The sequence below is a fragment of the Squalius cephalus genome (assembly GCF_949319135.1).
Source record: "Squalius cephalus genome assembly, chromosome: 5".
NCBI lineage: Eukaryota > Metazoa > Chordata > Actinopteri > Cypriniformes > Leuciscidae > Squalius > Squalius cephalus.
In genome coordinates this window covers 26,992,855-27,018,074 of record NC_137126.1, presented here as the reverse complement: position 1 = coordinate 27,018,074, position 25,220 = coordinate 26,992,855, and the positions used below count along the sequence as shown (strand labels likewise).

Here is a 25,220-nt window from a genome sequence, read left to right as displayed (position 1 = left end):
TGCAATGTGATGAAAGGGTACTTTGATTTCTAACATTATTCTCTCAACAGACATTTACGTCGATAGTCTGGCGTTATAATTTATTTGCTTTTGGTGTACTGTGGAGTGGGTAAAACTGTTTTAATGGCAGGCTAACGCGTGCACCGCTGACTCGCGCTAGCCTAGCATAGGCGAACTATCCAAAAGTAAGGACTGAATGAATTTTTTTGAAAACTGTCTCCACTGATGAATAACAACCAGGCTCACTTGAAAATGAGGTCCGATGTCGAAAATCCTGAACCACCCCTTTAAGTTCAGTTATTTCACTTAAATGGCAATGAAAATTATCTATGAATTGTCATTTAAGTGAAATTACTGAACTTCTATATACAAGCTTGATAAAATGCAAAAAAAAAAAAAAGCAAATTTTTTCTGAAGAGACAGGGCAAATTGTTTGGACGTTTATATGTGTGTGGGTATAAGATTATACTATTGTAGCCTCTATAAAAACAGCAGTCAAATACTACATCATCTCTTACATTTTGGCAGTTAAAAAAACAACAACAACAAAAAAAACACTCTTTCCTTCTATATTTAACAGCACTTTATTATTATTCATATATGGTAAGTATCAGCTTGCACGCTGATAGCGTTTGTTAGCTAGTTAATGTCCAGATTTGATCATTACGGCAAAGGCAATGTGTATGCATTTACAGCCACATAACGATTTGTTAACTTGACTGCCTGTAGTGAGGAACAGAAGGAGCCCAGCATCAGTGTTGTATCAGATAGATTGTCTGAGACATAATTACTTGGAGTGTTACTGTGAGAAACGCTGTGATTCAGAAGGATTTACTTGCTAGTGACCGTGTTATAATACATTTGCACTCAAAACAAGTAGATTTTTCAAATCGATGGAAAGTCTCAAAGGTCATTCTGGCAAAAAATGCTTACTTCATCCGGAAAATGGAGAGTAGGATAGTTTTTCCACCAAGAGTTATTGATTCACACATACCAAAGTATTTAATTAAATGTGATTTATAGGGGAATGTCAGAAAATAATAAGACTTTAATTTTCTTCCTCTGGATTTGAGTCTGGCATTGTTATTGAAGTCCGCTCCAAAAATTGTGAATGACCATCAAATAATCACCAGTGCACCTTAAATATCCTACATTGCCCTCTTTCTCTGGCCTCATGGACAGAGCCAGAAACCTGCAACCCAAAGTTAGCAAGGGATTTACAAGCTCATTAGAGATTGTGTTATTAATTCTTGTGCCATGTAATGGTGCCAAAGGGAACTATTATTGGAGGCTCGAGTTTCCTTTGGACCATGTGGAGAAGTTATGAATGCCTTATCGGAACACCAAAGACTGGGTTGGAGATTTGGGGGTTCATTTGCATGACTATAGATGAAATTACCATGACGTCACGTCACACAACTGGCAACTGCGATTTCAGGTGCTTCAGGCAAGCAACAGTTGTAATGGTTTGTTAAGCATTGTATAATGTAATAATATTTGTTAATGTTAAAATTAGGGCTGTCAAACGATTAATCGCGATTAATCGCATCCAAAATAAAAGTTTATTTTTACATAATATATGTGTGTGTACGGTGTATAATTATTTTCTATATATAAATACACACACATGCATGTATATATTTAAGAAATATTTGCATGTATATACTGTGTATATATATTTATATTATATATAATTTATATTATATATAAATATTTTACATATAAATAACACATTTTTCTTAAATATATATGCATGTGTGTGTATTTATATATAGAAAATAATTATACTCCATACACACACATATATTGTGTAAACACAAACTTTTATTTTGGATGCGATTAATCGTTTGACAGCCCTAGTTAAAATTATATATGGTTTAGAGAGAAGAAAAACGAACACTACCATTCAAAAGTTTGGGATTGGTAAGATTGTTTTTTAGAGATTTATGTTTATTCAGCAAGGACACATTAAATTGTTCAAAAGTGACAGTAAAGACGTTCGTTTGAGCTTTCTATTAATCAAAACATTAATAAAAGTAAGAAATGTTTCTTGAGCAGCAAATCAGCATATTGAATGATTTCTGAAGGATCATGAGACACATGATGCTGAAAATACAGCTGTCATCACAGGAATGTTAAATATATTTAAATACAATACTGTTATTTAAATCTTTTATAATATCTCTCAATATTAGTGTTTTTACTGTATTTTTGCTCAAATAAATGTAGCCTTGGTGAGCATAAGAGACTTCTTTCAAAAACGTATAAAATATCTTACCTACCCCAAACTTTTGAATGGTAGTGTATATGGTTTATAGTAAAGAAAAATATGTAGATTCATTTCCGCACAATCCACAAAACTAGTTTTAACTTGCTTAAATACCATTTTTACCACCATTATTTATATATATATATATATATATATATATATTTAAATACTTTTCTTAATTGAAAGCATTCACAATAAATATAACCATTCATGACGTTTTTGTTTGTGTGATTTCTTAGTGAACACACATTTATTGTCATAGCTGCAGATCAATCGGGTCTTTCTTATTAGAGCAGAGGTGATGATAATGATGACCGAAGTCTGTGAATGATCGTAATTTGTTGAAATGAGTGTTTGTAAACAGTAACTTCATCTGTCCTCTGAGGGGTTTGACTGTGTTTTTTGTGTGTGCCTGCAGAAGTGCAGTGTCACGAGGACTGTTTGACATGCTCTGGCACACCAGATCACTGTAGCAGCTGTCGGGATCCTTCCTCCCTGTTAATGAATGGACGCTGTCTGCAGTCATGTCCTGAAGGCTTTTTCGCTCAGGGCAAATTTTGTGCAGGTATAAACAATTTTTTTTTTATTGTGTTTTACCATTGTACTTCTGCAGCCTATGTTTGTTTTGTTGCATGAATTGCTGTTCTTCATCTCACATCCTTTCTCACTTTATCCTCCTCCTCCTCCTATTTTACCACCAACATTCACACACTTCTGGCCTTAACATATTTTTGACACAGTGTTATTTTAAATCCTCAAAATGCCCTGTGCTTTGGGTGACTTTCATTAATAGCTAATCCTATAGCTTTGTTGGTGTGTGTGTACTGTGTGTGGATGTGAATGTACATGCACATGAGATGTTTGTTACAGTCATTTCGACAAGTCAAAACACAGACCGGATCCAACACTGGAATTTCCCCTCACTTTGGAGGGCTATATAGCATCATTTGACAAATTTCCTGCTGTCACACTTTAAAGTCTGATGTACAAACTCTCACACGCACAATTTCAATAACAATCTTTTTTATAGTATATAGCATAGTGTTTTACTATTGCAGCCACAAACTGAATACCCCAACCCCTATCACTTATTCTCTTTCTGCCAGCCTGCCAGCCGTCATGTGCCACCTGTGAGAATGACTTTGAATGCACAGCATGTGGTGGGTCCTTTCTCCTCAGTGGCAGGCAATGTGTGACCACCTGTGAAAGAGGTCTGTTCCAGGACCACACACGCTGTCTCAGTAAGTCAACTGCAGTTTACATTTCATTCACTTTTATTGTCTTGACTTTCTGTGACGCTGTTTACTACTTTTAATATTGTAACGTGCAAACCTCAGCAGGTTGCTGAAAAGGAAAGATTGCAGTATAAACAATACAGTATTGTTTCATTTATGGAGCTATCATAGAAATGTTGTCCAAAATCATGTCATGCATTTAAAATGTTACATTTATATTTAAACATATTTATATAAATATAAAATATTCATATACTTTTTTTTTTATATTTATATAAATATTAAATTTATTAATGTATGTATTTTAAATTTATATAATATATATTTAATAAATTACAGTTGTGGTCAGAATTATTGCCACCTCTGGTAAATATGATCAAAGATGGCTGTAAAAATAAATCTGCATTGTTTATCCTTTTGGTCTTTCATTAAAAAAAAAAAAAAAATCATAAAAATCTAAGCTTTTATTGAAGTAAAATAATTGAAAGTGGGGGGTAAATCACATTATGAAAAAAAAAAATAATAATAAATAAAAATTTCAAAACACATTTGCCATAACTATTGGCACCCTTTTATTAAATACTTTTTACAACCTCCTTTTGCCAAGATAACAGCTCTGAGTTTTCTCCTATAATGCCTGATGAGTTTGGAGAACACCTGACAAGAGATCAGAGATCTCCATACAGAGATCTCCATCAGAGATCTCCATTCCTCCATACAGAATCTCTCCAGATCCTTCAGATTCCCAGATCCATGTTGGCGCTTCTCCTCTTCAGTTCATCTCATTTTCTATAGGGTTCAGGTCAGGGAACTGGGACGGCCATGGCAGAAGCTTCATTTTGTGCTCATTGACACAATTTTGTGTTGATTTTGATGTTTGTTTCGGATGGTTGTCCTGATGGAAGATCCACCCACGGCCCATTATAAGATTTCTAGATGAAGCCGTCAGGTTTAGATTTTTTTTATCTGTTGGCATTTGCTACCATGATACCATGTATCTGAACAAGATATTCAGGACCTCCAGCATAAAAATAGGCCCACAACATTAAAGATCCAGCAGGGCATGGGGTACTTTTTATCCCTGTTTGCTGCCAAAAAGCTATTTTTTGCTTCATCTGACCATAGAACCAGGTCCCTTTTGAAGTTCCAGTCGATTCTACTGAATATTTACATTTACATTTAGTCATTTAGCAGACACTTTTATCCAAAGCGACTTACAAATTAGGACTAAATTAAGCGAGTCATCATGAAGAGGCAAAAACAATGCAAGAAGTGCTCAAAATACGAAGTTCAGGCATTATTCAGAGTAGCATAAGCTCGATAAGTGAGGTTTTAAAGGGAAAGGGAAGGTTTTTGTTTAATTTTTTTTATGAGGTTAAGTGCTCACGGAAGAGATGGGTTTTCAGCTGTCTTTTGAATGTTGTCAGGGATTCTGCATTCCGGATGAGGGTGGGGAGAGCGTTCCACCAGCATGGAACTATGAATGAGAATGTTCTGGAAAGTGATTTTGTGGCTTTCTGTGATGGAACCACAAGACGTCGCTCTTTGACCGATCGTAGGCTTCTGGTAGGGATGTAGACTCGTAGGAGTGAGTGAAAGTAGGAGGGAGCTGAGCCTGTGATAGATCTGTAAGCAAGCGTCAATGCCTTGAACTTGATACGAGCAGCGAGAGGTAGCCAGTGCAGAGAGATGAACAGAGGAGTGACGTGGGCCCTCTTGGGCTCGTTGAAGACAAGACGAGCTGAAGCATTCTGAATCATTTGTAGAGGTTTAGTTGCACATGATGGAAGTCCGGCCAGAAGATCATTGCAGTAGTCAAGCCTAGAAATGACCAGGGCCTGGACGAGAAGTTGTGCTGGAGTTAGTTTTTGGATGAGCGTGGAGGATTTTTCTTGAAACCCTCCAAACAACATGTTGTGAGGTACTTGTTTTTTTAGACTTTCTGACCCCAAGACTCAACTAATCTCTGCAAGACATTATAATGTTAAATAAATCAGCACAACAGAATGATTTCTAAAGGATCGTGTAACACTGAAAACTGGGGTAGTGACTGCTGAAAATTCAGCTTTGCCATCACAGGTATAAATTACATTTTAAATGTTAAAATAGAAACGAGATTTTCTTTATTGTATTACAGTTGGGGTGCAAATATCATCTGCCATTTATTTATCTCAAATTATTTGGCTCTAGAACATTTTCTTCTGATTCTTACAGAATGTCATTATTAAATCGAAATTATTTTTTTCATTGCTAAATGATAATAATTGTGGAATGAATTTGCATTTACTTCATTGCGATCATCAAAAGTGCCCCCAAATTATATTTACATTTGAAATTCTTATTGAACAACATTTTGCATCATGTTAGCTCTAAAATGTCAATTTCTTCTTTGCTATTAAAGCCAGATGGAGCATTACTGCACCTGCAGTGCATTCACTCCTTGCATAAAAATCAACCTCAAGACGTAGGTACCTGGTCTTGTCAAGAGATCTGTCTATAGCAATCCAATCTGGAGGGAATCGTGCATTAGTGACCTGCTAACTGGTCTGTGACTGGGAGCACTAGACTGTACAGCAATTACCCCAGTCCCCACTCTCTTTCAATTTCACACTTTAATAAGTCTCTCCTTAAGATTGGACCGTATTGTTCTACAAGGGACAAGATGGAGAAGAAATATCCAGCTTTGGTTGAGCCTATTATGGTGGATTTAGCGAGAATTAATCTTACTGAGGGATTGATTCATTTTGGTCAAGTGATAAGGATTCATTTTCTTGTTTTACTCTCTGACTGAGTGCAAACGCAATGGGTAAGAAGTTAATTAGTTATGCCAAAAAAAAAAAAAAAGAGGGTATCTCAAGGAAGCCCTCAGATGTTCCTTCATCTTCATTTCCCTTCTCTCTGTCTCTCTCTCTCTCTCTCTCTCTCTCTGTATGTGCCTTTCTCACTTTCTCTTTCTTGTTTTAAATGATGTTATGTAGTTAAATTTTGTAATTATATCTCAAGTAACACATTGTTATTATGAAACCACAAACAGACATTACCAAACATGTTTCACATGATGACACCACTTGGATATCTTGAGATATACCTATCAAATTGATCCTTTCGCATCTGCAGCGTTTCAAGGATTCATGTAAAACCTTAAAGAGTTGTGCTGACAGACATGCCCAAGTGTGCTGTCACAAATTTTTCTAGCATGCCAAGCTTTTCCCAAACCTATTGGTTAGCTACATCTCTTGTTCACACTCTGTTGTTGGCTGTCAAAATATTTTGGTCCCATTCCAGCTTCTCAGGGTTCTGGGCCAGCTTGGTGCCAGTGTGTGAGCCTGTGGAGAGGTGCCATGTAGAACCATGAATGTTTCACACTGGGCGCCGTGCCCAGACCCGTAGTTTAATCCTGATCACCAGACTCGCACAAAGAATCAGATAAGGTGTCTTGTGACCTTATTGCTGCACAACATAATTAGAGACTGTTTTAACAGATTATGTGGTGTTCATAACAATTTCTAATAATTCATAATTAGGTGATTTAGAAGGGGTGCTCGGCTGCACTGTAAAAAAAAAAAGTTGACTAGTTTGAAAAAATAAGGCAACCTATTACAAGTTAACTCAACTAATTCACTCCAATTAAAGTCAACTTAATTACTTTTGTTCATCTAATGAGTATTATATAGTCTATATGAATGCCTTATTCTGCATGACCTTATTCTACATTCTTAATCCTATCCAATACCTAAACTTAACAACTACCTTACTAATTAATAAGCAGTAATAGGAGTTTATCGAATCAAAAGTTGTAGTTAATAGTTAGTTAATAGTGAGAATTGAACTCTAATCTAACGTGTGACCCAGCTTTTGTTAACAACATGTTTATATTATTCTTGTTAAGTTCATTCAAGATAATAAATGGTAACATCCTACTAAATAATCTTTGTTCAAGCTACTTTTTTACATAGAAGGACGTTTTGCAAGTTGGATGCTTTGTCCCACATCTCTCCCTCTCTCTGTCTGAAGGGGAGATTGATGAGATTTCAAGACTTGTGTGATATATTTATGTGGAGCAGTTCAGTAAATTTGCTAGACAGATTGAGTTAGTGTCCTAACTATTCATATTCAGGTTACGTATTCTACCAAGCAAATATCTTTGTCTTATACATTGCCGAAAAAACTTCTGTATGCTTCTGTTTGTCCTTCAAATCGTGAGACTTTGTTTATATTATGCAAATGTGTTCTTGTCTTTTGTGTACCCTTTACAAGATCCCTCAGAAAGGTCATCTTTTGTTCTTGTCTGACTGACGTGTTTTGTCTCACACTTAAGTAAAGTCACTTTTATTCCTCACAGAAAAGCCAACACAAGACCCGAACATAAAGTGACCTTGTAAATCCAGCTTATGCTGTTTGTTTTTGTGTGCGTGTCTTGTTTAGTTTTCTTCACTCACTTTGATTTGAACACGTTATTGACTTTTTCTCCTTTAGGTTGCCATGACTCCTGTTCATCATGCCAGGGGGCGGGGCCTCAGGATTGTTTGACCTGCTCAGACTCCTCCCACTTACTGAAGGATGGATTCTGTGTTTCAGACTGTGAAACAGGCTTTTACGCTAGTCAAGGCAACTGTTATGGTATGATGGGCAGAATTCATATCTTAGTTACTCTATGTGGGTTTGTTTGTGTGTTGCTCAGTAATGGAATGAAACATTTGAATATATGTTTCAATTAAACGATTGAGTAAAGTTTGATGCCTAGTGTTTTTTTTGTTTTTTTTTATTGTGTAATGTATTCCAGCCTTACAGTGCACTGTCATTTTTATTTGAATTTCATTTGAATTTAATTATAAAAATGAAGTATTTTGATTTTGTGTTCGTTTAATGTAGCATTTACTAGTCATATTGTTGTGACTTTAATGGCCTTATTCGTTGTCTTATCACTGCTGATGATAATATCCTGCTACATAGAGACAAAAGCCTGCTTCACAAATGTCACCTCAAATACATTCCAGCCTCACCCTGACAACACTACAGCAAATGCAGAATGACACTCTAAATTTCTGTTTTGCGGTGGGCGAACTTAAGCTGCCACATATTCAGCTTGTCTGTTTTATTATAAGAAAGAATTGTGTTGATGTGAGTTTTTTTGGGTTCTGACTATGGGTAAAAATAGCTTGTGGTTTGAGCACTTTATATCTTGTAAGGCTTTTCTGCATTAATTTGTTCTATTATGAATGTTGTTTCTCATTTTGATTGGGATATTTTAGTCATATGGGGGTGTACACTGAAAAATATTTGGTGTAAGATGTCTTTTCAAATCATATTCTCTCAGAAATACTTACAAAAACACAGCAAGTAACACATTAAACATGACATTTCTTGCAAAAAATACTTCATAATCTCTGTTTTATTGAAATCATTTTAACAGTGCAGCTGTCTTCGTTTCATATCGATATATCTGATATTTTAAATATATTTTTCTCCTGTTGTAGCTTGTGACCCCTCCTGTGCAACCTGTCAACCTGACAACCCCAGCTGCATGAGCTGCCCGCCTGAACATGCACTGCATCGTGGGAAATGTGTACCACAATGTCCACCACAGTATTACAAGGATGACCATGGCAGTTGCCAAGGTGAACATTTATCTGTTTTTATATTTTGTTCAACACCTCCACGTAACCAAAAACGCATGAATCTTGTTTCTAGCGAATTGAAAAAAACATTCATTCTGAAACCCATTTTCTTCTTTGGAAAGTTTCCCTCTCATTTAGAGTCAATCCTGTGAAATGTATTCCCTAGGTTTTCTCAGCTAAACCACATGGGTTAGAAAATTGTCATGTCTTCATGTTAGTTTTATGCATGATGAGTTTTAAAATGATATATTAATAACCTGTCAATCATGATCCTGTGGTGTACAATCCATTTGCATGTATCTTTTTTGGCAGGCTTTTCTACTTAACCAGCTCATATGAAAGTGCATAGATTGTGGTTGCTAATGATTGCAGTTGAGTGCTGAAAAGACATTCTGAAGTAGCAAAACAACCACAGATATGCAATTTAAAGTATTTAAAGCTACATTTTTATTAACCGACTTGATAAAATTGCTCCTGAAAGGTAATAGGTTACAATGTCCAGGTTGGTTATTTTTGCTCTCATCTCATGAGATGTCTACTAAATCCCCCGTCCTGAACTATGCCTCTATTGTTCTTCCAGCCTGCCACAGCTCGTGTGCGTCCTGTTCAGGGCCGGCTGTGTCTCACTGCACCTCCTGCTCAAAGTCTCTCATCCTGAACCAAGGCCAGTGTGTGGAGTCCTGTGGAGAGGGTCTGTTCTCCAGAGAGGGACACTGCCACAGTACGACTGCATTTATACAACTCTGATATTCCCACTCCCACTGTAACATCATGATGTTGTGGAAACTGGGTCATGATAAAACAGGATAGATCATAGATGCGCTGTCCTAAAGAGTTTGAGGTTATTACTAAACAACGATTTGATTCGATAGATAGATAGATAGATAGATAGATAGATAGATAGATAGATAGATAGATAGTTCTGTAGGGGTTATCTGTTACTTGTAGCCATTTAGGTGTAGTTGTCCCCTGCCCTGGTGTGTCAATCAGTACTGCATTGCGGGTGAGAGTGTGTGTGTGTGTGTGTGTGTGTCCTGAATACAGATAACCTACTCTGGCTCTGTGTGGAGATTCAAACTGCTTGTTCATAGAAGTGTATTTGTTGTAGACTGGATATATGTGCATATATATTTAGGCTGATAAGGCTGTAGAGAGTATAAAAAATATACACTACTTTTCAAAAGTTTGGGGTTAGTAAGATTTTTCAAAAGAAATTGACATTTGTATTCTGCAAATATGCATTAAATTGATAAAAATTGTAAGTAATTTATAGTTACAAAAGATTTCTATTTCAAAAGGCTGTTCTTTAAACTTTGTTTAACAAAGAGTCTGGAAAAACCCCACTGTATCATGGATTCCATAACGTTTTTCAACTGTGATAATGATTAAAAATGTTCCTTGGGCAGCAAATCAGCATATTAAAATGATTTCTGAAGGATCATGTGACACTGACTGCTAAATATTCAGCTTTGTTATCACAGTAAAAAAAATAAAAATAAAAAATAGAAAACATTATATAAGTCATTTTGAATTATAATATTTCACAAATTTACTGTTTTGTATTATTATTGTTTTACTGAGTTTTTTGTTGTTGTTGTTGTTGTTGTTGTTGTTACTACTGATCCCAAACTTTTGAATGGTAGTGTACTAAAAATGCCTTAATGAAAACTGATAAATAGATAATATCATTAGCTCAGTATAAAAACAATAGAAGTCAATGCACAAAGTCCCCACCATGGTAGAAAAACAAATGTATGTGGATGCATGTATGAAATCATAAATTGAGTGGGTGTACCTCATGATCCCCTCGAAAAAGCAACTATTAAGTGTAAATTGTCTAATTATATTTATGAGGTATAACATGAAATGGCTGTTTAGGTTGTCTAAAGTTAATATAATTAGCATAAATTAAGGTCAGTCAAAGTCCGAGAGAGTGTCACATGTGTATATGAACTTTATTTTCAACTCATTTCCTTCTCTATGCAGAGTGTCATGTATCCTGTAGGGTCTGTGTGGGTCCGGACTCCTCAGACTGCTTGCAGTGTGTCAAACAGGAAGAGGTTCTGCAGCCTCAGAATGGACATGTCTCTCACGGGTCCTGTACGTCTACCTGCAGGCCACAGCATTACCTTGACACAGATCAGACTTGCAGAGGTGAGTAAAAAAGAAGACATATCCTTATATTTTTCTCTAAACATGAAGACACATACGCCATGATATTTGATTCTCAGTAGCTCACTGATTATGAATTGATGGCAAGATAAACGCTGTTGTGTTGAGTGACACACACTGCAGGTTGTTTGCACTAGCTATTCCCAATGTCTTTATCCTTGATGACTGAAGATCTGCACCAGGGCTGCTGTACAGGATGTTAAACACCCTCTGGAAAACGATTTTCATTAAAAATTCAAATCCTGACCGAATCCTGCCAAAAAGGATTAAGAATGACATTCTGTTGTTGAGCCGTCATACAGGAACACAAAAATGTACACTTAAACAGAATGTTTTTTTTGTACGTTCATCAATAACTGCAGGCTTAGTACCACCAATACCTCACTTCCATAGCACTGAATAACATTTACAGTTGCCTTTACAGTCATGTTGAATGGTGTCTGAATTTTGCACAGTGAATCATTTCTGTGTTTATGATGTTCCCACATACTGAGAGCTTCACAGGAAAGTTTTGGCTCCAGTATGTGTCAAACACGGTGCATAACTGAAATGTTCTGCAGTTTTTATTTGTCTGAATATGATCAAATAACTTTTGCAATTGTATCTGAATGAAATTGCTTATAATGAAATATTAAATTAAATTAATTGGAAACACTTTACTATGAGGTTCAATTGTTTAATGAATTTGGTATCATGAAGCATATCATTTAAGCATTTATTAATCTAGTTTAATGTTACTTTATAAATATACTGTTATTCATTCCTAATCCATTTTTGTTCATAATATTTTAATATTTGTACAACTTGAAATGTTAGCAATATACTGTATTAATATGTAGAAATTAACATTAACCAAGATTAATAAATGCTGTAAAAGTAAAAAAAAAAAAAAAAAGCTTACTAATTGAATAAAATTTGTTATTTTTTAGTTGGCTTTAAAGCACGTTACTGAAGGTAGTGAGAGAGTGGCCAGCGGGGTATTCTTTCAATGGGTCCACTGTCATGAAGCTCAATACTATAATAATGACAAGTGCCTCTTTCTTCAATGAAGACCTTTGTGTTGAGCCAGCATGCTCAGACAAATGTTGAGCTTCCTCAGGGCTACTTGTCTAGAGTGTGTGTGAATATGTGTGTGAGTGTGTGTGTGTGTGTGTGTGTGTGTGTGTGTGGATGTGCTGATGGGATCAGATATCATGCAGAGGAAATTCCAATCTGTAAATCCCTTTAAAGTCAGTCTCTCTGCAGACCTTCTATGTGTGTGTGTGAGTGTGTGAGTCTGACTCAATATGTTGAGATGAGTGATGAGATCTTAAATTCAATTTAGTGTGGGCAACCATTATACCCTATATTAATAGCACTCATTGGTGTTTTACAGATCCATGCATTGAAATAATTAGTAATATCATGAAATGTTGATTCAGACATTTTCATACACTGCAAAAATGTGTCAATGTTTTTGCATTAAAATATAAAATCAAGTTGCATTTATTAAATAAGAAATACAGACGCACTATTCCAAAATATCCAACAAGTATTTTAATTATAAGTAAAATCAATGGACATTGCTGTCATATAATATGAATTTAATTTGTTGTTGCCACTGTTTATTCATACAGTAGTTTGTTTATGTCACGTTAATGAAAGTAGAAATAGTTCATGCAATTGTATGCAAGTGTAAGTAAAGGTCAGCATTCAAGCACACATTAAACAGTATCCTGTCTCAGACTTTTAAAATATGGTGTGCGTTTAAAAATCGATTAAGCGTGCATTAAAGAATTCAGACCATGTGAAAACTAACCTCCAAAACGGATGCACCATTCCCATCTTTCTGGCTTCATTTCAGAACACACCCCATGGGCTGAAATGTGATTTAAAAGAAAAAATGATCAATATGTGAGGCCTTTAGGCATGTTTATTGTGTGTCTGAATTGCATTAACAGAAAGCTTAGCCCTGTCTCCAATTCACTCAATAGAATACAAATGACCTGGGTTAGTATTTAGCACACCTACTATTCTTCTTTGGGGAATGTACTGAATTATGAGGGTAGATAAAACCCTTTGTTCTGATTGACAATGAAACCTGGCTGAACAGACAAATAATTTAAAGACAAGCAGACAACTTTGGTCACATTGGAGCATGGCTGTTGACACATGTGTCCTAAGGGCTTTACTCCAAATCAAGAAGATTGTCATGGGCCTTTGTATTTTTCAGTTATTATTTATGTTCGGGTGTGTGTTGTCTGCATGTGTGTAGTGGAGACGAGTCCAGACAGGCTTTCTTTTTAGAGCCCACTGCTTTCATTCAGCCGTGTGCACATGGCTCAGCTCTCTGACTGACAGCCTTTTTAGAGGAAATGCCTTTTCTCTACATATGTAGCTTAAAGGCAGATTGAGCATTGTGTCTACAAAACAGCAGTCCTATAAGCCCTGTGATGAAGTTGGCTCACTAACTTACTGATAACTTAAGTTAATAATTAGATGTGGGAAATGGGAATGCACACGTGTAAAAGTTTTATTTTTGTCAATATTTTACATGTACATAATTTTGTTTTTAATTCAAAACAATATTATGAAGTATTATTACAATGTAAAATAGCTATTTCTCTTTTAATACATTTTAAAATGTTAATTATTCCTCTGATGGCACAGCTGATTTGAACAATGTTTGTGTTACGAACTGCTCCGAGACACGAAGGTTGAGGATCCAAATGCAGTTTATTAAAGTAAATCAAAATCGTAATCAGAATCCAGGCAAAGGTCATACACAGGCAGGCAATCCAAACAAACAGACAAATCCAGAGGGTGAGGCAGGAACGGGAAAACCAGGACACGGGCAGAGATCAAGAACCAGGAACAATGACAACAAAGGAAACGCTCAGAAATGCATTGAAATAACGTACAAGACTTCGCAGGGAATGATGAGGTTAACCAGGCTTATATGGAGTGAACTAAACAATATAATGAGACACAGGTGAATGTGATAATCAGGGATGATGAGTCCGGGCTGTGAATTATGGGAAATGTAGTTGTGAGTGAATAATGATAGTCTGATGTGGAGTGCCCTCAAGTGGCTCTCAAGGGCACTCCAGCTGATGACCATTACAGTTTGTAGTTCAGGGAAGAAGGAGGCGGGAACCGGCAAACCTTCAACTTAAAGAAAACACACAAAATAAACAAATAAAAAGACGAGAGTAAAGCGACAGCCCCTCACGGACGATGGCCCAATATTATTTATTATTATTATTATTATTTGACTACTTAGTGAAGCAAGTCTTTGTGGTTTCCGATCCGTAGTTTCAGTGTGTTCATGAGTTTATAACACCAATATTTCACGTAAAACAATCACTTTCTCCCTCCTTTTCTCTTTCAGAATGTCACACCTCATGTTCAGGCTGCACTGGTGGAAGTTTCCAGAATTGTACTTCCTGTGTACGACCCAGTATCCTTCACCAGGAGCAGTGTCTCGATAAATGTTCTCATGGTTTCCATGTTCAGGACCGTTCTTGCCAAGGTAGTTATGGGTGTTATTCTGTTCCTTCACACAAAAGAAACCCATTTCCCTGTGGATTAATATGTTCAATGGATTCTTTTATGAATCTAATGTTGTGCTCATTATTTTCTCTCCCTTCAGCCTGTCATCCATCATGTAAGGAGTGTACGGGCCCGTCTCAGGCTGACTGTTCTGCCTGTCCAGCCCACGCCAGTCTCCATAACGGCTACTGCCGAACCAGCTGCCCTGAGGGCCAATACCCGAATGTTGTGGGCTACTGCATTGGTGAGTGAAAATCAATCTTCCCAGACCATCACCAAAACATGCTTCCAAGTGACACCTTTGATCTCAAGTCATTGCACCTGCCCAGGTTTAAGGTGTCAAGTGAGCACATTTTGCCTTCAAGGGAGGATTTGTTGTTCAAAGGGCACGTCAGGTTTTGTTGTAAAGTCAATGCCAAGAGCATGGAAATGGACAAATGTGCTTTGAGCCAGTTTGATTCATGAAACTAGTCAATTCTGTTACCCTGTTATTTGGTATTTAATAAAATGTGGTTGAAGTACCAGTCTGTGTTTTGTGCAGTAAACATGAGAAAACAAATAGAAAGCAGTAAGCAGTGAAAGTGCTTTAGAAAGTCCTTCTTCACTAAAAGATAAATGTGTCTCTCAGTCAAAATAGGCACAAACACAGTTGGAAAATACTGTAGAAAGAACAGATTTTGATATAGAGTATTTATCAATAAATTAGAAATTATTTAATTGGATTACATTTGACTTTAGAGCTGAGAGCAGTCATTTCTTACTCTGATTTTGCTGCCATAAAAAAAGTAAACAGTAAAAAGTTTGAAGTAAATATTTTCCCCAATTCTCTCAAGCTCAAGAGAGCACAGTGGACAGTAAAAAAACTAGTGGTGGGCCGTTATCGGCGTTAACGTGCTGCGTTAACGCGAGACTCTTATCGCGCGATAAAAAAAATATCGCCGTTAATCTATTCTCCAAGTTGGGTTGGGAGCTGGCTCTATACTACACAAGCTATGATGACGCAATCTACCCACGGCCGCGGGGTAATCCGTTCCACCTCAAATTCAAAACGAAACATATCACTGAATACCAGCGCGCGCGTATTATTCCCAATATATCTTAGTGGTGTAGCACATAATCTCTGTCTGCGCCCGATTTTAAGAATCGTTGTTGTGTTTCTTTTTAACTGAAAAGACATCAGTTAGACAATATTCTAATTTTAAAATTGGGGTTTCATAAGCTCCAAGCCATAATAAACATTAGACCTACTTACAGTAAGTCTCTGCAGCTAGTGTACTTAAATTTTATTTATCTGCAAAATTATGTTGTATACTTACAGTTTTGTACAATATATGTTCTCAAAACTACATACACCCTTTAAAAAAAATTAAAAAATACATTTAGCAGTTGTGTAGCAGGGTCTGTGTAACCTGTTCTGAAATGGTTTTATTATAATATATATCGTTATCGCAAGAGGCTGCAATGTATATCACAATATGGATTTTAGGCCATATCTCCCATCCCTAATTGATAGCCTATATTAGTTGATAATAACATAGGCCTACCTTATGTTGCCTACGGACGGTAACAGTACAGTAGTAACCTTTTACAGTCTATGAGTAGAACAGCTTTCTCAAGCAGTTTGTGATGCATTTTGGAAACAGGAGATGAGCCCCTGGTCTAATGCGCCACCTGGCTTGAGAAACCCGTTCTCAAAGACTTACTTTTATAGTCATTATTTGGGTAGCACACATATTCTGAATGCCTTCGGCAGAATTCAAATGAGCCATTTTAATCTAGATTAATCTAGATTAATTTCAAAATTAATCTAGATTAATCTAGATTTTAAAAAATAATCTATGCCCACCTCTAAAAAAAAACCTCTTTCCTCTGCTTTCACAGACCAGGCTTAAGCCTAGTCCCAGACTAAAATGCATGTTTGAGCTGTTTTAACTGAAAGCAACTTGCACTAAAATATATTAAAATATGTCAGTGCCATTGTTTTGTCTCAAGATGCACACCAGTACTGTTTTTTTTTTCTAAGGCATGTTTATAAAAAATACTTAAATGTCCTTATTGAACTAAGGCCTAATCCTGGCTTAATCTAAGTCCTGTCTGTGAAACCAGGCCTTTATGTATTATTTTATTATCTGCTTTTTTATTTAATTTTGTCATACCTCATATTTTTATGTGGATAAAGTTAGAGCAGTGCTTTTAATGATTGAGTAATTGCTTTTCCTCAGAAACTTTGCACAAACTCTGTTTAGATCTTGCTACATGAATCAGTAAAGCCTGAACTCTATGCGTATAATTTAAAGAATTTGTACCGATATTATCAATCAGGCTGAGAAATAAGCCAACAGAGGATTTCATTGGCTGATATGCATCTCTTTATTATCAGTGCCCTCATGGCAATGAAGCCAGTCAACTCCCACAGCTGATTAGGAGTGAGAGAAGATATACAGATAAAAGAGTGTTTACTTTTACACCTTTAGAACATTGTTAAGATACAATCTTAACCATTTCCTCCCCCACATCCTCCATTTCCTCTCCTCAGTTCGGGATGTTCTACTGGATATGCATCATAATAATATACGCTGTCTGTCTCTTTGTTTCTCTGTCAGAGTGTGAGGAGGGATGCCAGCGGTGTGTGGCAGACCTGCAGTCAGGCTCTGGCTCTGTTTGTTTGTGGTGTAAGGTTCCCAGGATGCTGCTGCTGGGAGATCGCTGTGTACCACAGTGCCCACTCAAATACTACCGGTGGCACGGAGCCTGCAAAAGTAAGTTAAAATGAGAAAGCAAAAAATAATGTACATTCCTAGAACCAGATGCGTACAGACAGAATTTATTTTTTACCCTAGTTTTTATCAGGCTACACATAATTCACTGCATTTTTATGCAAAACAATATCAGATCGAGCAACAACACGCATCATTTTTGTTAGTAAGACTTATTGTAAGGTCTCCTATTAAATTCATATTATAATATAATTATACCTTTTTGAATACAATTCTACTAATAATGTATAGGGAAAACGTCATTTGCAATGAATTTGTGATGGCAAATATGTGAGATGTGGTGCCAAAAACCTAAGATTAATGTACAGTATCAAATCATTTCTAGTTATTTGTAAGTTACAATTAACAAATGACTTGTGTGAATTGATATCTAGTACATCTATATGAATAAATAAAAGGGAGAATGGAGCTTCACTGTCCTTTTTTATTAACTGATTATGCACATCTTTTCCTGTTTTATAACTACTGTATAATTGCAATATCGCAACCATGGTGATAAGATTGTCACAATATGCTTATGTTGAACCCTAATCTGCGTCTGCAATGATAATTCATCACATCTTTTAAAATCATCTAACTGTCTTCCTCTGAGAAAACCATGTGCTGCTTTATTTCCAGCATGAGTTTCATGATGTAGAATCAGCATCATTAGTCACGCAGTGTCTAATCTCAATGCCAGCATCCTCTTTATGCACAGGTTTGTCATTCTGCGTGATCTCTCAATGTAATATAGCCAGAGCCTCTGTTTTCATAACCCTGATGCAATTACCTGTGATGCTTTGAAAGTGGCTCCTCTGCTGACAGTGTAGATGAGACGGTGCATTTGTTTTTATTAGGGAGTGCGAAGTAGTGCTCGGCTTTAATGCAAAATCTTTTAAGATGCTGATGTGATCTATAAACCATTATGACCTTTTTTAATTGCCTTGCTTTTGCGTGATGCAAAGGGAGCATGCATGTGCACAAGTGTGTTTATACAGTACGTGTGTGTGTGTGTGTGTGTGTATGTCTGAATTGGCTCTATGTGCATTAAAGGCAATAGATCATTAATGGAATTGCTTGCACTTAGCATTAGCAAGTCTGTGCGCAATTTGAAGGTGAAATGTCAAGTTGACAGCAGACTGAATGTCATATTTGAATGGATATTTCTGCTGGATGTCAACAGTATTGCTTTTATATATCTACTGTTTTTATAATACTGTTGTGGAATGTGAATGTCCTTGGCAACAGCGCTCATTAAAATGTCAAGATTATCTGATACAAGTTTTGCACTTTTTTTCTAAGATTCTAAGAGTTTGACCATTATTATCTGCTAAAACTGAGTCTTTTCTCAATCACTCGTATGCATCTACATGACAGCAGTTTACAAATGTATATATAGTATTACATGTTATTAACTGTAAGTTGATTAATAATTAATTTACACAATGGAAGGCGTAAATAAAGCCTTTTTCATCCTATTCCTCTCTATTTCCAAAGCTAAAAGATATTTGATATATAATTATCTCATCTTCATACTTACTGTCCTAATTGTTTGGTCATCGTTGTTATTGTCCTGTGCCTGTGTTCTCCAGAATGTCACTCTTCCTGTGAGGAGTGCAGTGGGGACGGTCCTCTCACCTGTACTTCCTGTTTGGCGCCTGATGTTTTGGCCCCATCGGGTCTCTGCAGCCCTCGCTGTCCGACCGGATATTACGCTGATGAAAACAGGGTGTGCCAAAGTAAGTTCGTCTTTACTTATAGTTTTTTATAGTGCGTCCATCCATCCATCCGTAATAAAAAAGTGGGCATATGTGTTTGACAATCATATTTGATACATCAGGCTTTATGGCTCAGTATGATAAAGTATGATTGAATCTCGTACTCGAGGAGGAAAAAAACCCTTGATTTTATTCAACGGCTCAAACTGAGCAAAAATATGCAATTTGGTGCAGTTGCTGATATTTCATATGGCCAAAAAGTAAGATGAAATTCTGATAGCTGGTGATGTAAATCAATTCATAACCGTACAGCAGACTGCTTAGATAAAATGCAAATAAATAACAGTTGTCACTCCATATCTCCCAATATTTTGTCTTAGCAAGATAATAAATAAATGCTTAGTTTAATGATTTTGTAGTTTTTGGTGTGGGGGCCAAACATATAATGCAATACAACGAAGATCGTGAAATGTGCAAATAAACATTCCTTAAAAGCCTGATGTATCATATTTGCATACAATGTATTTACATACATTTTAACATGATTTTTCACCCAAAAAAAAATTTATGCATGGACAATCAAGTTAACCCAAGTTGTTTTTTTCCAGTAATATTGCGAAAAATATGAAAGTTATTCTTGCATTTAATTGTATAAAATTCAGTAAAGGCAACTGTATCAGTAAGAGGAACTTTTAAAAAAAAAAATCTATAAAGCCTTTTACATGCTAAAACAGTATAAACTATCAATCATATGACAGAAGGTATGTAGGAGATTGTGTACAAGAGGTTTTTCAGCAAAGTTTTAATTATGTTGATATTTTAGAGACATATTACATATGATACAGGATTATGTATTGATGAAATGATTATTGTGTGTGTTTCAGTGTGTGACACTCAGTGTCTGAGCTGTGAGATGGCGGGTGTGTGTACATCGTGTAGAGATCCTGCTAAAGTGCTTCTGTTTGGGGAGTGTCAGTATGAGAGCTGTGCTCATCAGTACTACCTGAACACCACCACACGCACATGCAGAGGTGAGCCATACATCAAATGATCTCAGAGAAATATTCATTTAGACTAGACACTTTTACATCCTGATATATTCAGCCATTTTAAAATGTGCTAAACTAAACTATTAGTTTTACTTGTCCATGAGACAGGTATTTTGATTTGAGTCTCTGATTTGTATGTTTGTTGTATCGCCCGTTATTTTTGCCTTGCTGCTCCAAAACTGTTAAGTTCCTGTTTCTTCTTTTGTAGGCATTGAACATTAATCTCATAAAGGCTGGAATACACTACACAATGTTTTCTCAGAAAGTTGGATTTGAGATTTCTTAGCCATGACTATGATTCCATCCAGCTAGAGGAAATCAAACATGTTTGATATTTTGAGCAGATTTCAGAACACGTATTGTTTTAATTTTTCATGCGTCTCCTAGCAACAAGGACCATGTTTCTGTGTGAGTTTGTTGTGTTTGGAACAAGATGAAAGTCTAGTACTATGTGATCCTCAGTCATTTAGTGTACGATGCCCAGTTTCTTTCTGTAACCATGTACAAAATCGGAAAGTGTACGATGCCCATTGTTTTAAAAACTGTTCAGATGTTGAAATTTGTGTAGTGTATTCCAGCCTTGAAGAAACATCCTACATACAGTACTCTATCAGTCTATTATAACTAACATAAAATAAAATGCACAGAACAGTTGGGCTAAAGAGAATGTATTTTAATATCTAATAATTAAGTTCAAGTAAATTTCAAGAAGACACTAGTCTAATTAAATTAATAATTCATTTAATTTCAGAGAAGATATTTGTTAATATTTGTGAGTGTGTTCAAATCTTTTTTTTCTTCTTTTTTTCTTAAGCAAACAATACAGATAAGTACATAAAGAAAACAACAGCAAAAAAACAAATATAGACAAATATAGATGTTGAAAAAGCAAGTATCAGACAAATAAGCTTGTTGACGACAAACAAGAAAAAAAATGCATAATACGAGAAGAGACAAATGAGCAAACAAATAAACAAACATATAAACAACATAAAACAAAAAGCAATATGGATGAACATGTATATTTCTACACATACATACGGACACATTGTATATCTCCCCATCCAGAATGTGTAGTATTGTAAAGTAACAAGTGTACGATGTTATTGCTATCATTTATTATTGACTGTAAAAAAAAAAAAAAAAAAAAAAAAAAAATATATATATATATATATATATATAATATATAATAAAAAATAATAATACAAAAATAATATAAATAAATAAATAATTCAAAATATATATATATATATATTAGGGCTGTCAAACGATTAATCGCGATTAATCGCATCCAAAATAAAAGTTTGTTTTTACATAATACATGTGTGTGTACGGTGTATAATTATCTTCTATATATAAATACACACACATGCATGTATATATTTAAGAAATATTTGCATGTATATACTGTGTATATATATTTATATTATATATAATTTATATTATATATAAATATTTTATATATAAATAACACATTTTCTTAAATATATATATGCATGTGTGTGTATTTATATATAGAAAATAATTATACTCCATACACACACATGTATTATGTAAAAACAAACGTTTATTTTGGATGCGATTAATCACGATTAATCGTTTGACAGCCCTAATATATATATATATATATATATATATATATATATATATATATATATATATATATATATATATATATATATATATAAAATAAGAGGCATATACAGAGAAGAAGGGATATAGGAGGGGATAGATAGAGGAGAAAAGCAAAAAAGAAAAGATGGAAATGAAAATGAAAATGGGAGGGATGGGGAATTAAGATGGCTATTGCCTGGTTTAATCGATTTCCTGCTGTATTATGAACATTGTGGACATGCACCTTCCACTCCAAGATGTCTTGCAAGGGCCCACCAAAACACATTGGCCGGACCTTCTGGATCATTGTCGCATGACCTGGTCATGTCTCTGCCTGCGCTTGGATATAAAACGTTTTCAGTTTTAGTTGTAAGGTATGTGCTTTTAGCCAGGTATCATATATTATCCAGTCCCATCTTGGTCTATAGACCCGTTGGCCATGTGGTCCTGTCGGTCATGACCTTGTCGGGGGGAGGGAGGGAGAAAGGGTTGGAGAGTAGAGGGGGGTACAGGAGACCAAGGAATGGTGAGGAAAAAGAAGAATAGAAAGGAGGAAGAAAGGAAAAAAAAAAATGTGTGTTCAAATCCTAATACGATGTGGTTTGGGATTTGGGTGTGGAACATATACCCACACAGTGAGAGCTTTATTTTGTTTTGATGGGATTTACAGAGAAGATCAAAAGGAGACAGATTATTTTTTGTCCCTTGAGATGTGTGTTTTTGAATGAGGGAGAGTGAATCAGAAAGAGGGACAATAACAGAGGGAGTACGAATGTGTGAGATGTGTTGCTGTTTAACCCTGCAGTACAGTGAATGAAGGTTACCTTGACAATATTTGGAGGGAGCACATCAGTAATGCTGGACATCATTGTTGTTTGTCTTTATGGATAGATATGTGAAAGAACAACTCAGTCTAAATGACATATGGACAAATGAGCTGCTTTTGAGTTGAAGTTAAATATGAACATCACTGACATTTGAATTGGATGTAGTGTTAAATGAATTTAGCCACTGTTCTTTTCAGATGAATGTTTGAAATGGTTTGGCTGGGAGGATGGTTTCATTGAATGAGGGGAGAGATGATGAGATTATATAGATTGAGCGATGACAGAAAGAGCGTGATGGGGCTTTTTAATGAGCTTTGCTGATTTAGAGAGCGGAGGTCTGGTTGTGTGTTATCAAATGGTCGGCTAGTGCTCTCTTTAATGGATGATTTGAGAACTGAAATATTGTCTCTTATCTTTCTCATTGTAAGTCAAGCGGTGTCTTGAAATCCTTCATATTTCTTTTTTGTACAGATACTATTCAAGCTTGGTTTTGCAGATGATTGAACCTTAAATTTAAATAAAACCTACCTTATGAAATGCTTATAAAAAGATGGTCCATTCTGATTGGACGAGCTGTGTTAAAGCTGTTTTTAAATGGTAGTTGATGCACAGCTGTGATTACACTTTCTATGTAAGTTGCTATCTCGACAGAGATAAACTAATGAACTATATTACTTGGTGGGCAAATTGTTTATTCATTGTACAGAATAAATGAAAGAAAAGTTGTCACTGTTTCTGCTACATCACAACTTCAAGGGGTGTTTTAACACCCCACTGTAACATACAGTCTCTCTTGGCATATTGCTTTATTAATTAACATTTCTAGAAAGTTATCCATTCCTTTAGGCAATAATGTTGTCAAAATTTGCATAGTGAATAAAAGTGATTGGTCTTTATCATACGCTGTTTTTTCCTTCAATAAATGCAAATCTAATGCCAATCTTTCATGCTCTCTCTTATCACTGTCTCTTGGCCTTTTTCTTTCTAGTTTCAATTTGCTTTTCTTCTATCACACTCCAATTAATCATTTTTCTTCTCAAATTCCTCCCACTCACTCTATCTTTCGCTCTGTTTCTCTCAGAGTGCGACTGGAGCTGTAACGCGTGCCGCGGACCCCTGCGTAGTGACTGTCTGCAGTGCATGGAGGGATACGTCCTGCAGGATGGCATTTGTGTGCCGGGTTGCTCGCCAGGATTCTACCAGGATGCTGAGAGATGTCTGAGTCAGTCATCAACAAAACTAACAACCTTCATTATGAGTCCAACCAATACATTTTCCAGCTCAATAAACGTTGACATTTCAATCTCTCAGTCAGTTGTCACGGTCGGGGAGTGAGGGAGGGAGGGCCACTAATTTCAGCTGTATAGTGCCAACATTAGCCGCTGTGCCAGAGCCAAGGTTTAATGGCACTTTAATGGATTGATTTCAAATTAGACTGAAAGTCTATCAGCGGTGCTGTGGGTATAGACCAGATTGAAGAAGCAAATTACTTAAAATTTACTTTCTTCTGTGATTTTGAAAAATTGATATTATCCAGCACTATCAAGTTATCGTAGTATTTAACTCACTGACACTGAAACATTTCAGCAGAGGAACTGGAATTTATTTTACATCTATTATAATTTATTATAAATTAATAATTTTTATAATGTTATTATATTTTAATAATAAATTTACACTTCCATTTAAAAGTTTGGGGTCAGTAAGATATTTTTTTTAAAGAAATTAATGCTTTCATTTAGCAAGGATATATTAAATTGATCAACAGTGACAGTAATGCAGTAAAGACATTAATGTTACAAATATCCCAAATAAATGCTGTTCTGTTCTGTTGAACTTTCTAGTCTTCAAAGAATGCGCTTTACACAAAAATATGAATCAACATTGATCAAATGTTTGAACACAGAATGAATCAACACAAAATGATCATATTAGAATAATTTCTGAAGGATCATGTGACACTGAGTATTCACCTTTGCCATCACAATGAATTGCATTTTAAAATATATTGAAATTGAAAAGTTATTTTTAAAATTGTAGTATTATTTCACAACATTACTATTTGTACTGTTTTCAATTTTTTTAAAAATGCAGCCTTGGTGAGCATAAAACATAAAAAAACATTAAAAAATGTTACCAACTTTTGAAAGGAATTTTGTAAAATCATTTTAGTATGTCAAATTATAGATAACTTGGATTTCATATGAAATATAAATCAAATTTCATGTCTTCAGTCTTTCTCTTCCTCCTCTCTCTGAACAGGCTGTGATGAGCACTGTGATCATTGCCAGACCCATGGCCGATGCCAGCGGTGCCAGCTGCCGTATGCTGTGTTGAATGGACAGTGTGTACTGGAATGCGGAAAGCGCTACTTATTAGACGACTCGACCCGTCAGTGCACCGGTGAGTGCTGTAAATCTGGTCTGAGAGA

The 25,220-nt window shown here is 35.7% G+C and overlaps 1 protein-coding gene across 2 annotated transcripts in view; it reads left to right on the top strand.

The window, feature by feature from the left end:
• fras1 (Fraser extracellular matrix complex subunit 1) overlaps positions 1 to 25,220 on the top strand; it is a 124,708-nt gene that overhangs the window by 51,670 nt on the left and 47,818 nt on the right. For both annotated transcript variants that reach the window (XM_079871597.1, XM_079871596.1), the window contains exons 13-25: positions 2,688 to 2,834; positions 3,376 to 3,510; positions 7,981 to 8,124; positions 8,982 to 9,122; positions 9,703 to 9,843; positions 11,109 to 11,276; positions 14,665 to 14,805; positions 14,926 to 15,069; positions 17,429 to 17,584; positions 19,174 to 19,320; positions 20,184 to 20,330; positions 23,871 to 24,011; positions 25,052 to 25,192. In XM_079871597.1, coding sequence (XP_079727723.1) covers positions 2,688 to 2,834; positions 3,376 to 3,510; positions 7,981 to 8,124; positions 8,982 to 9,122; positions 9,703 to 9,843; positions 11,109 to 11,276; positions 14,665 to 14,805; positions 14,926 to 15,069; positions 17,429 to 17,584; positions 19,174 to 19,320; positions 20,184 to 20,330; positions 23,871 to 24,011; positions 25,052 to 25,192 — 1,893 coding nt within the window. The remainder of the gene's footprint in view (positions 1 to 2,687; positions 2,835 to 3,375; positions 3,511 to 7,980; positions 8,125 to 8,981; positions 9,123 to 9,702; positions 9,844 to 11,108; positions 11,277 to 14,664; positions 14,806 to 14,925; positions 15,070 to 17,428; positions 17,585 to 19,173; positions 19,321 to 20,183; positions 20,331 to 23,870; positions 24,012 to 25,051; positions 25,193 to 25,220) is intronic.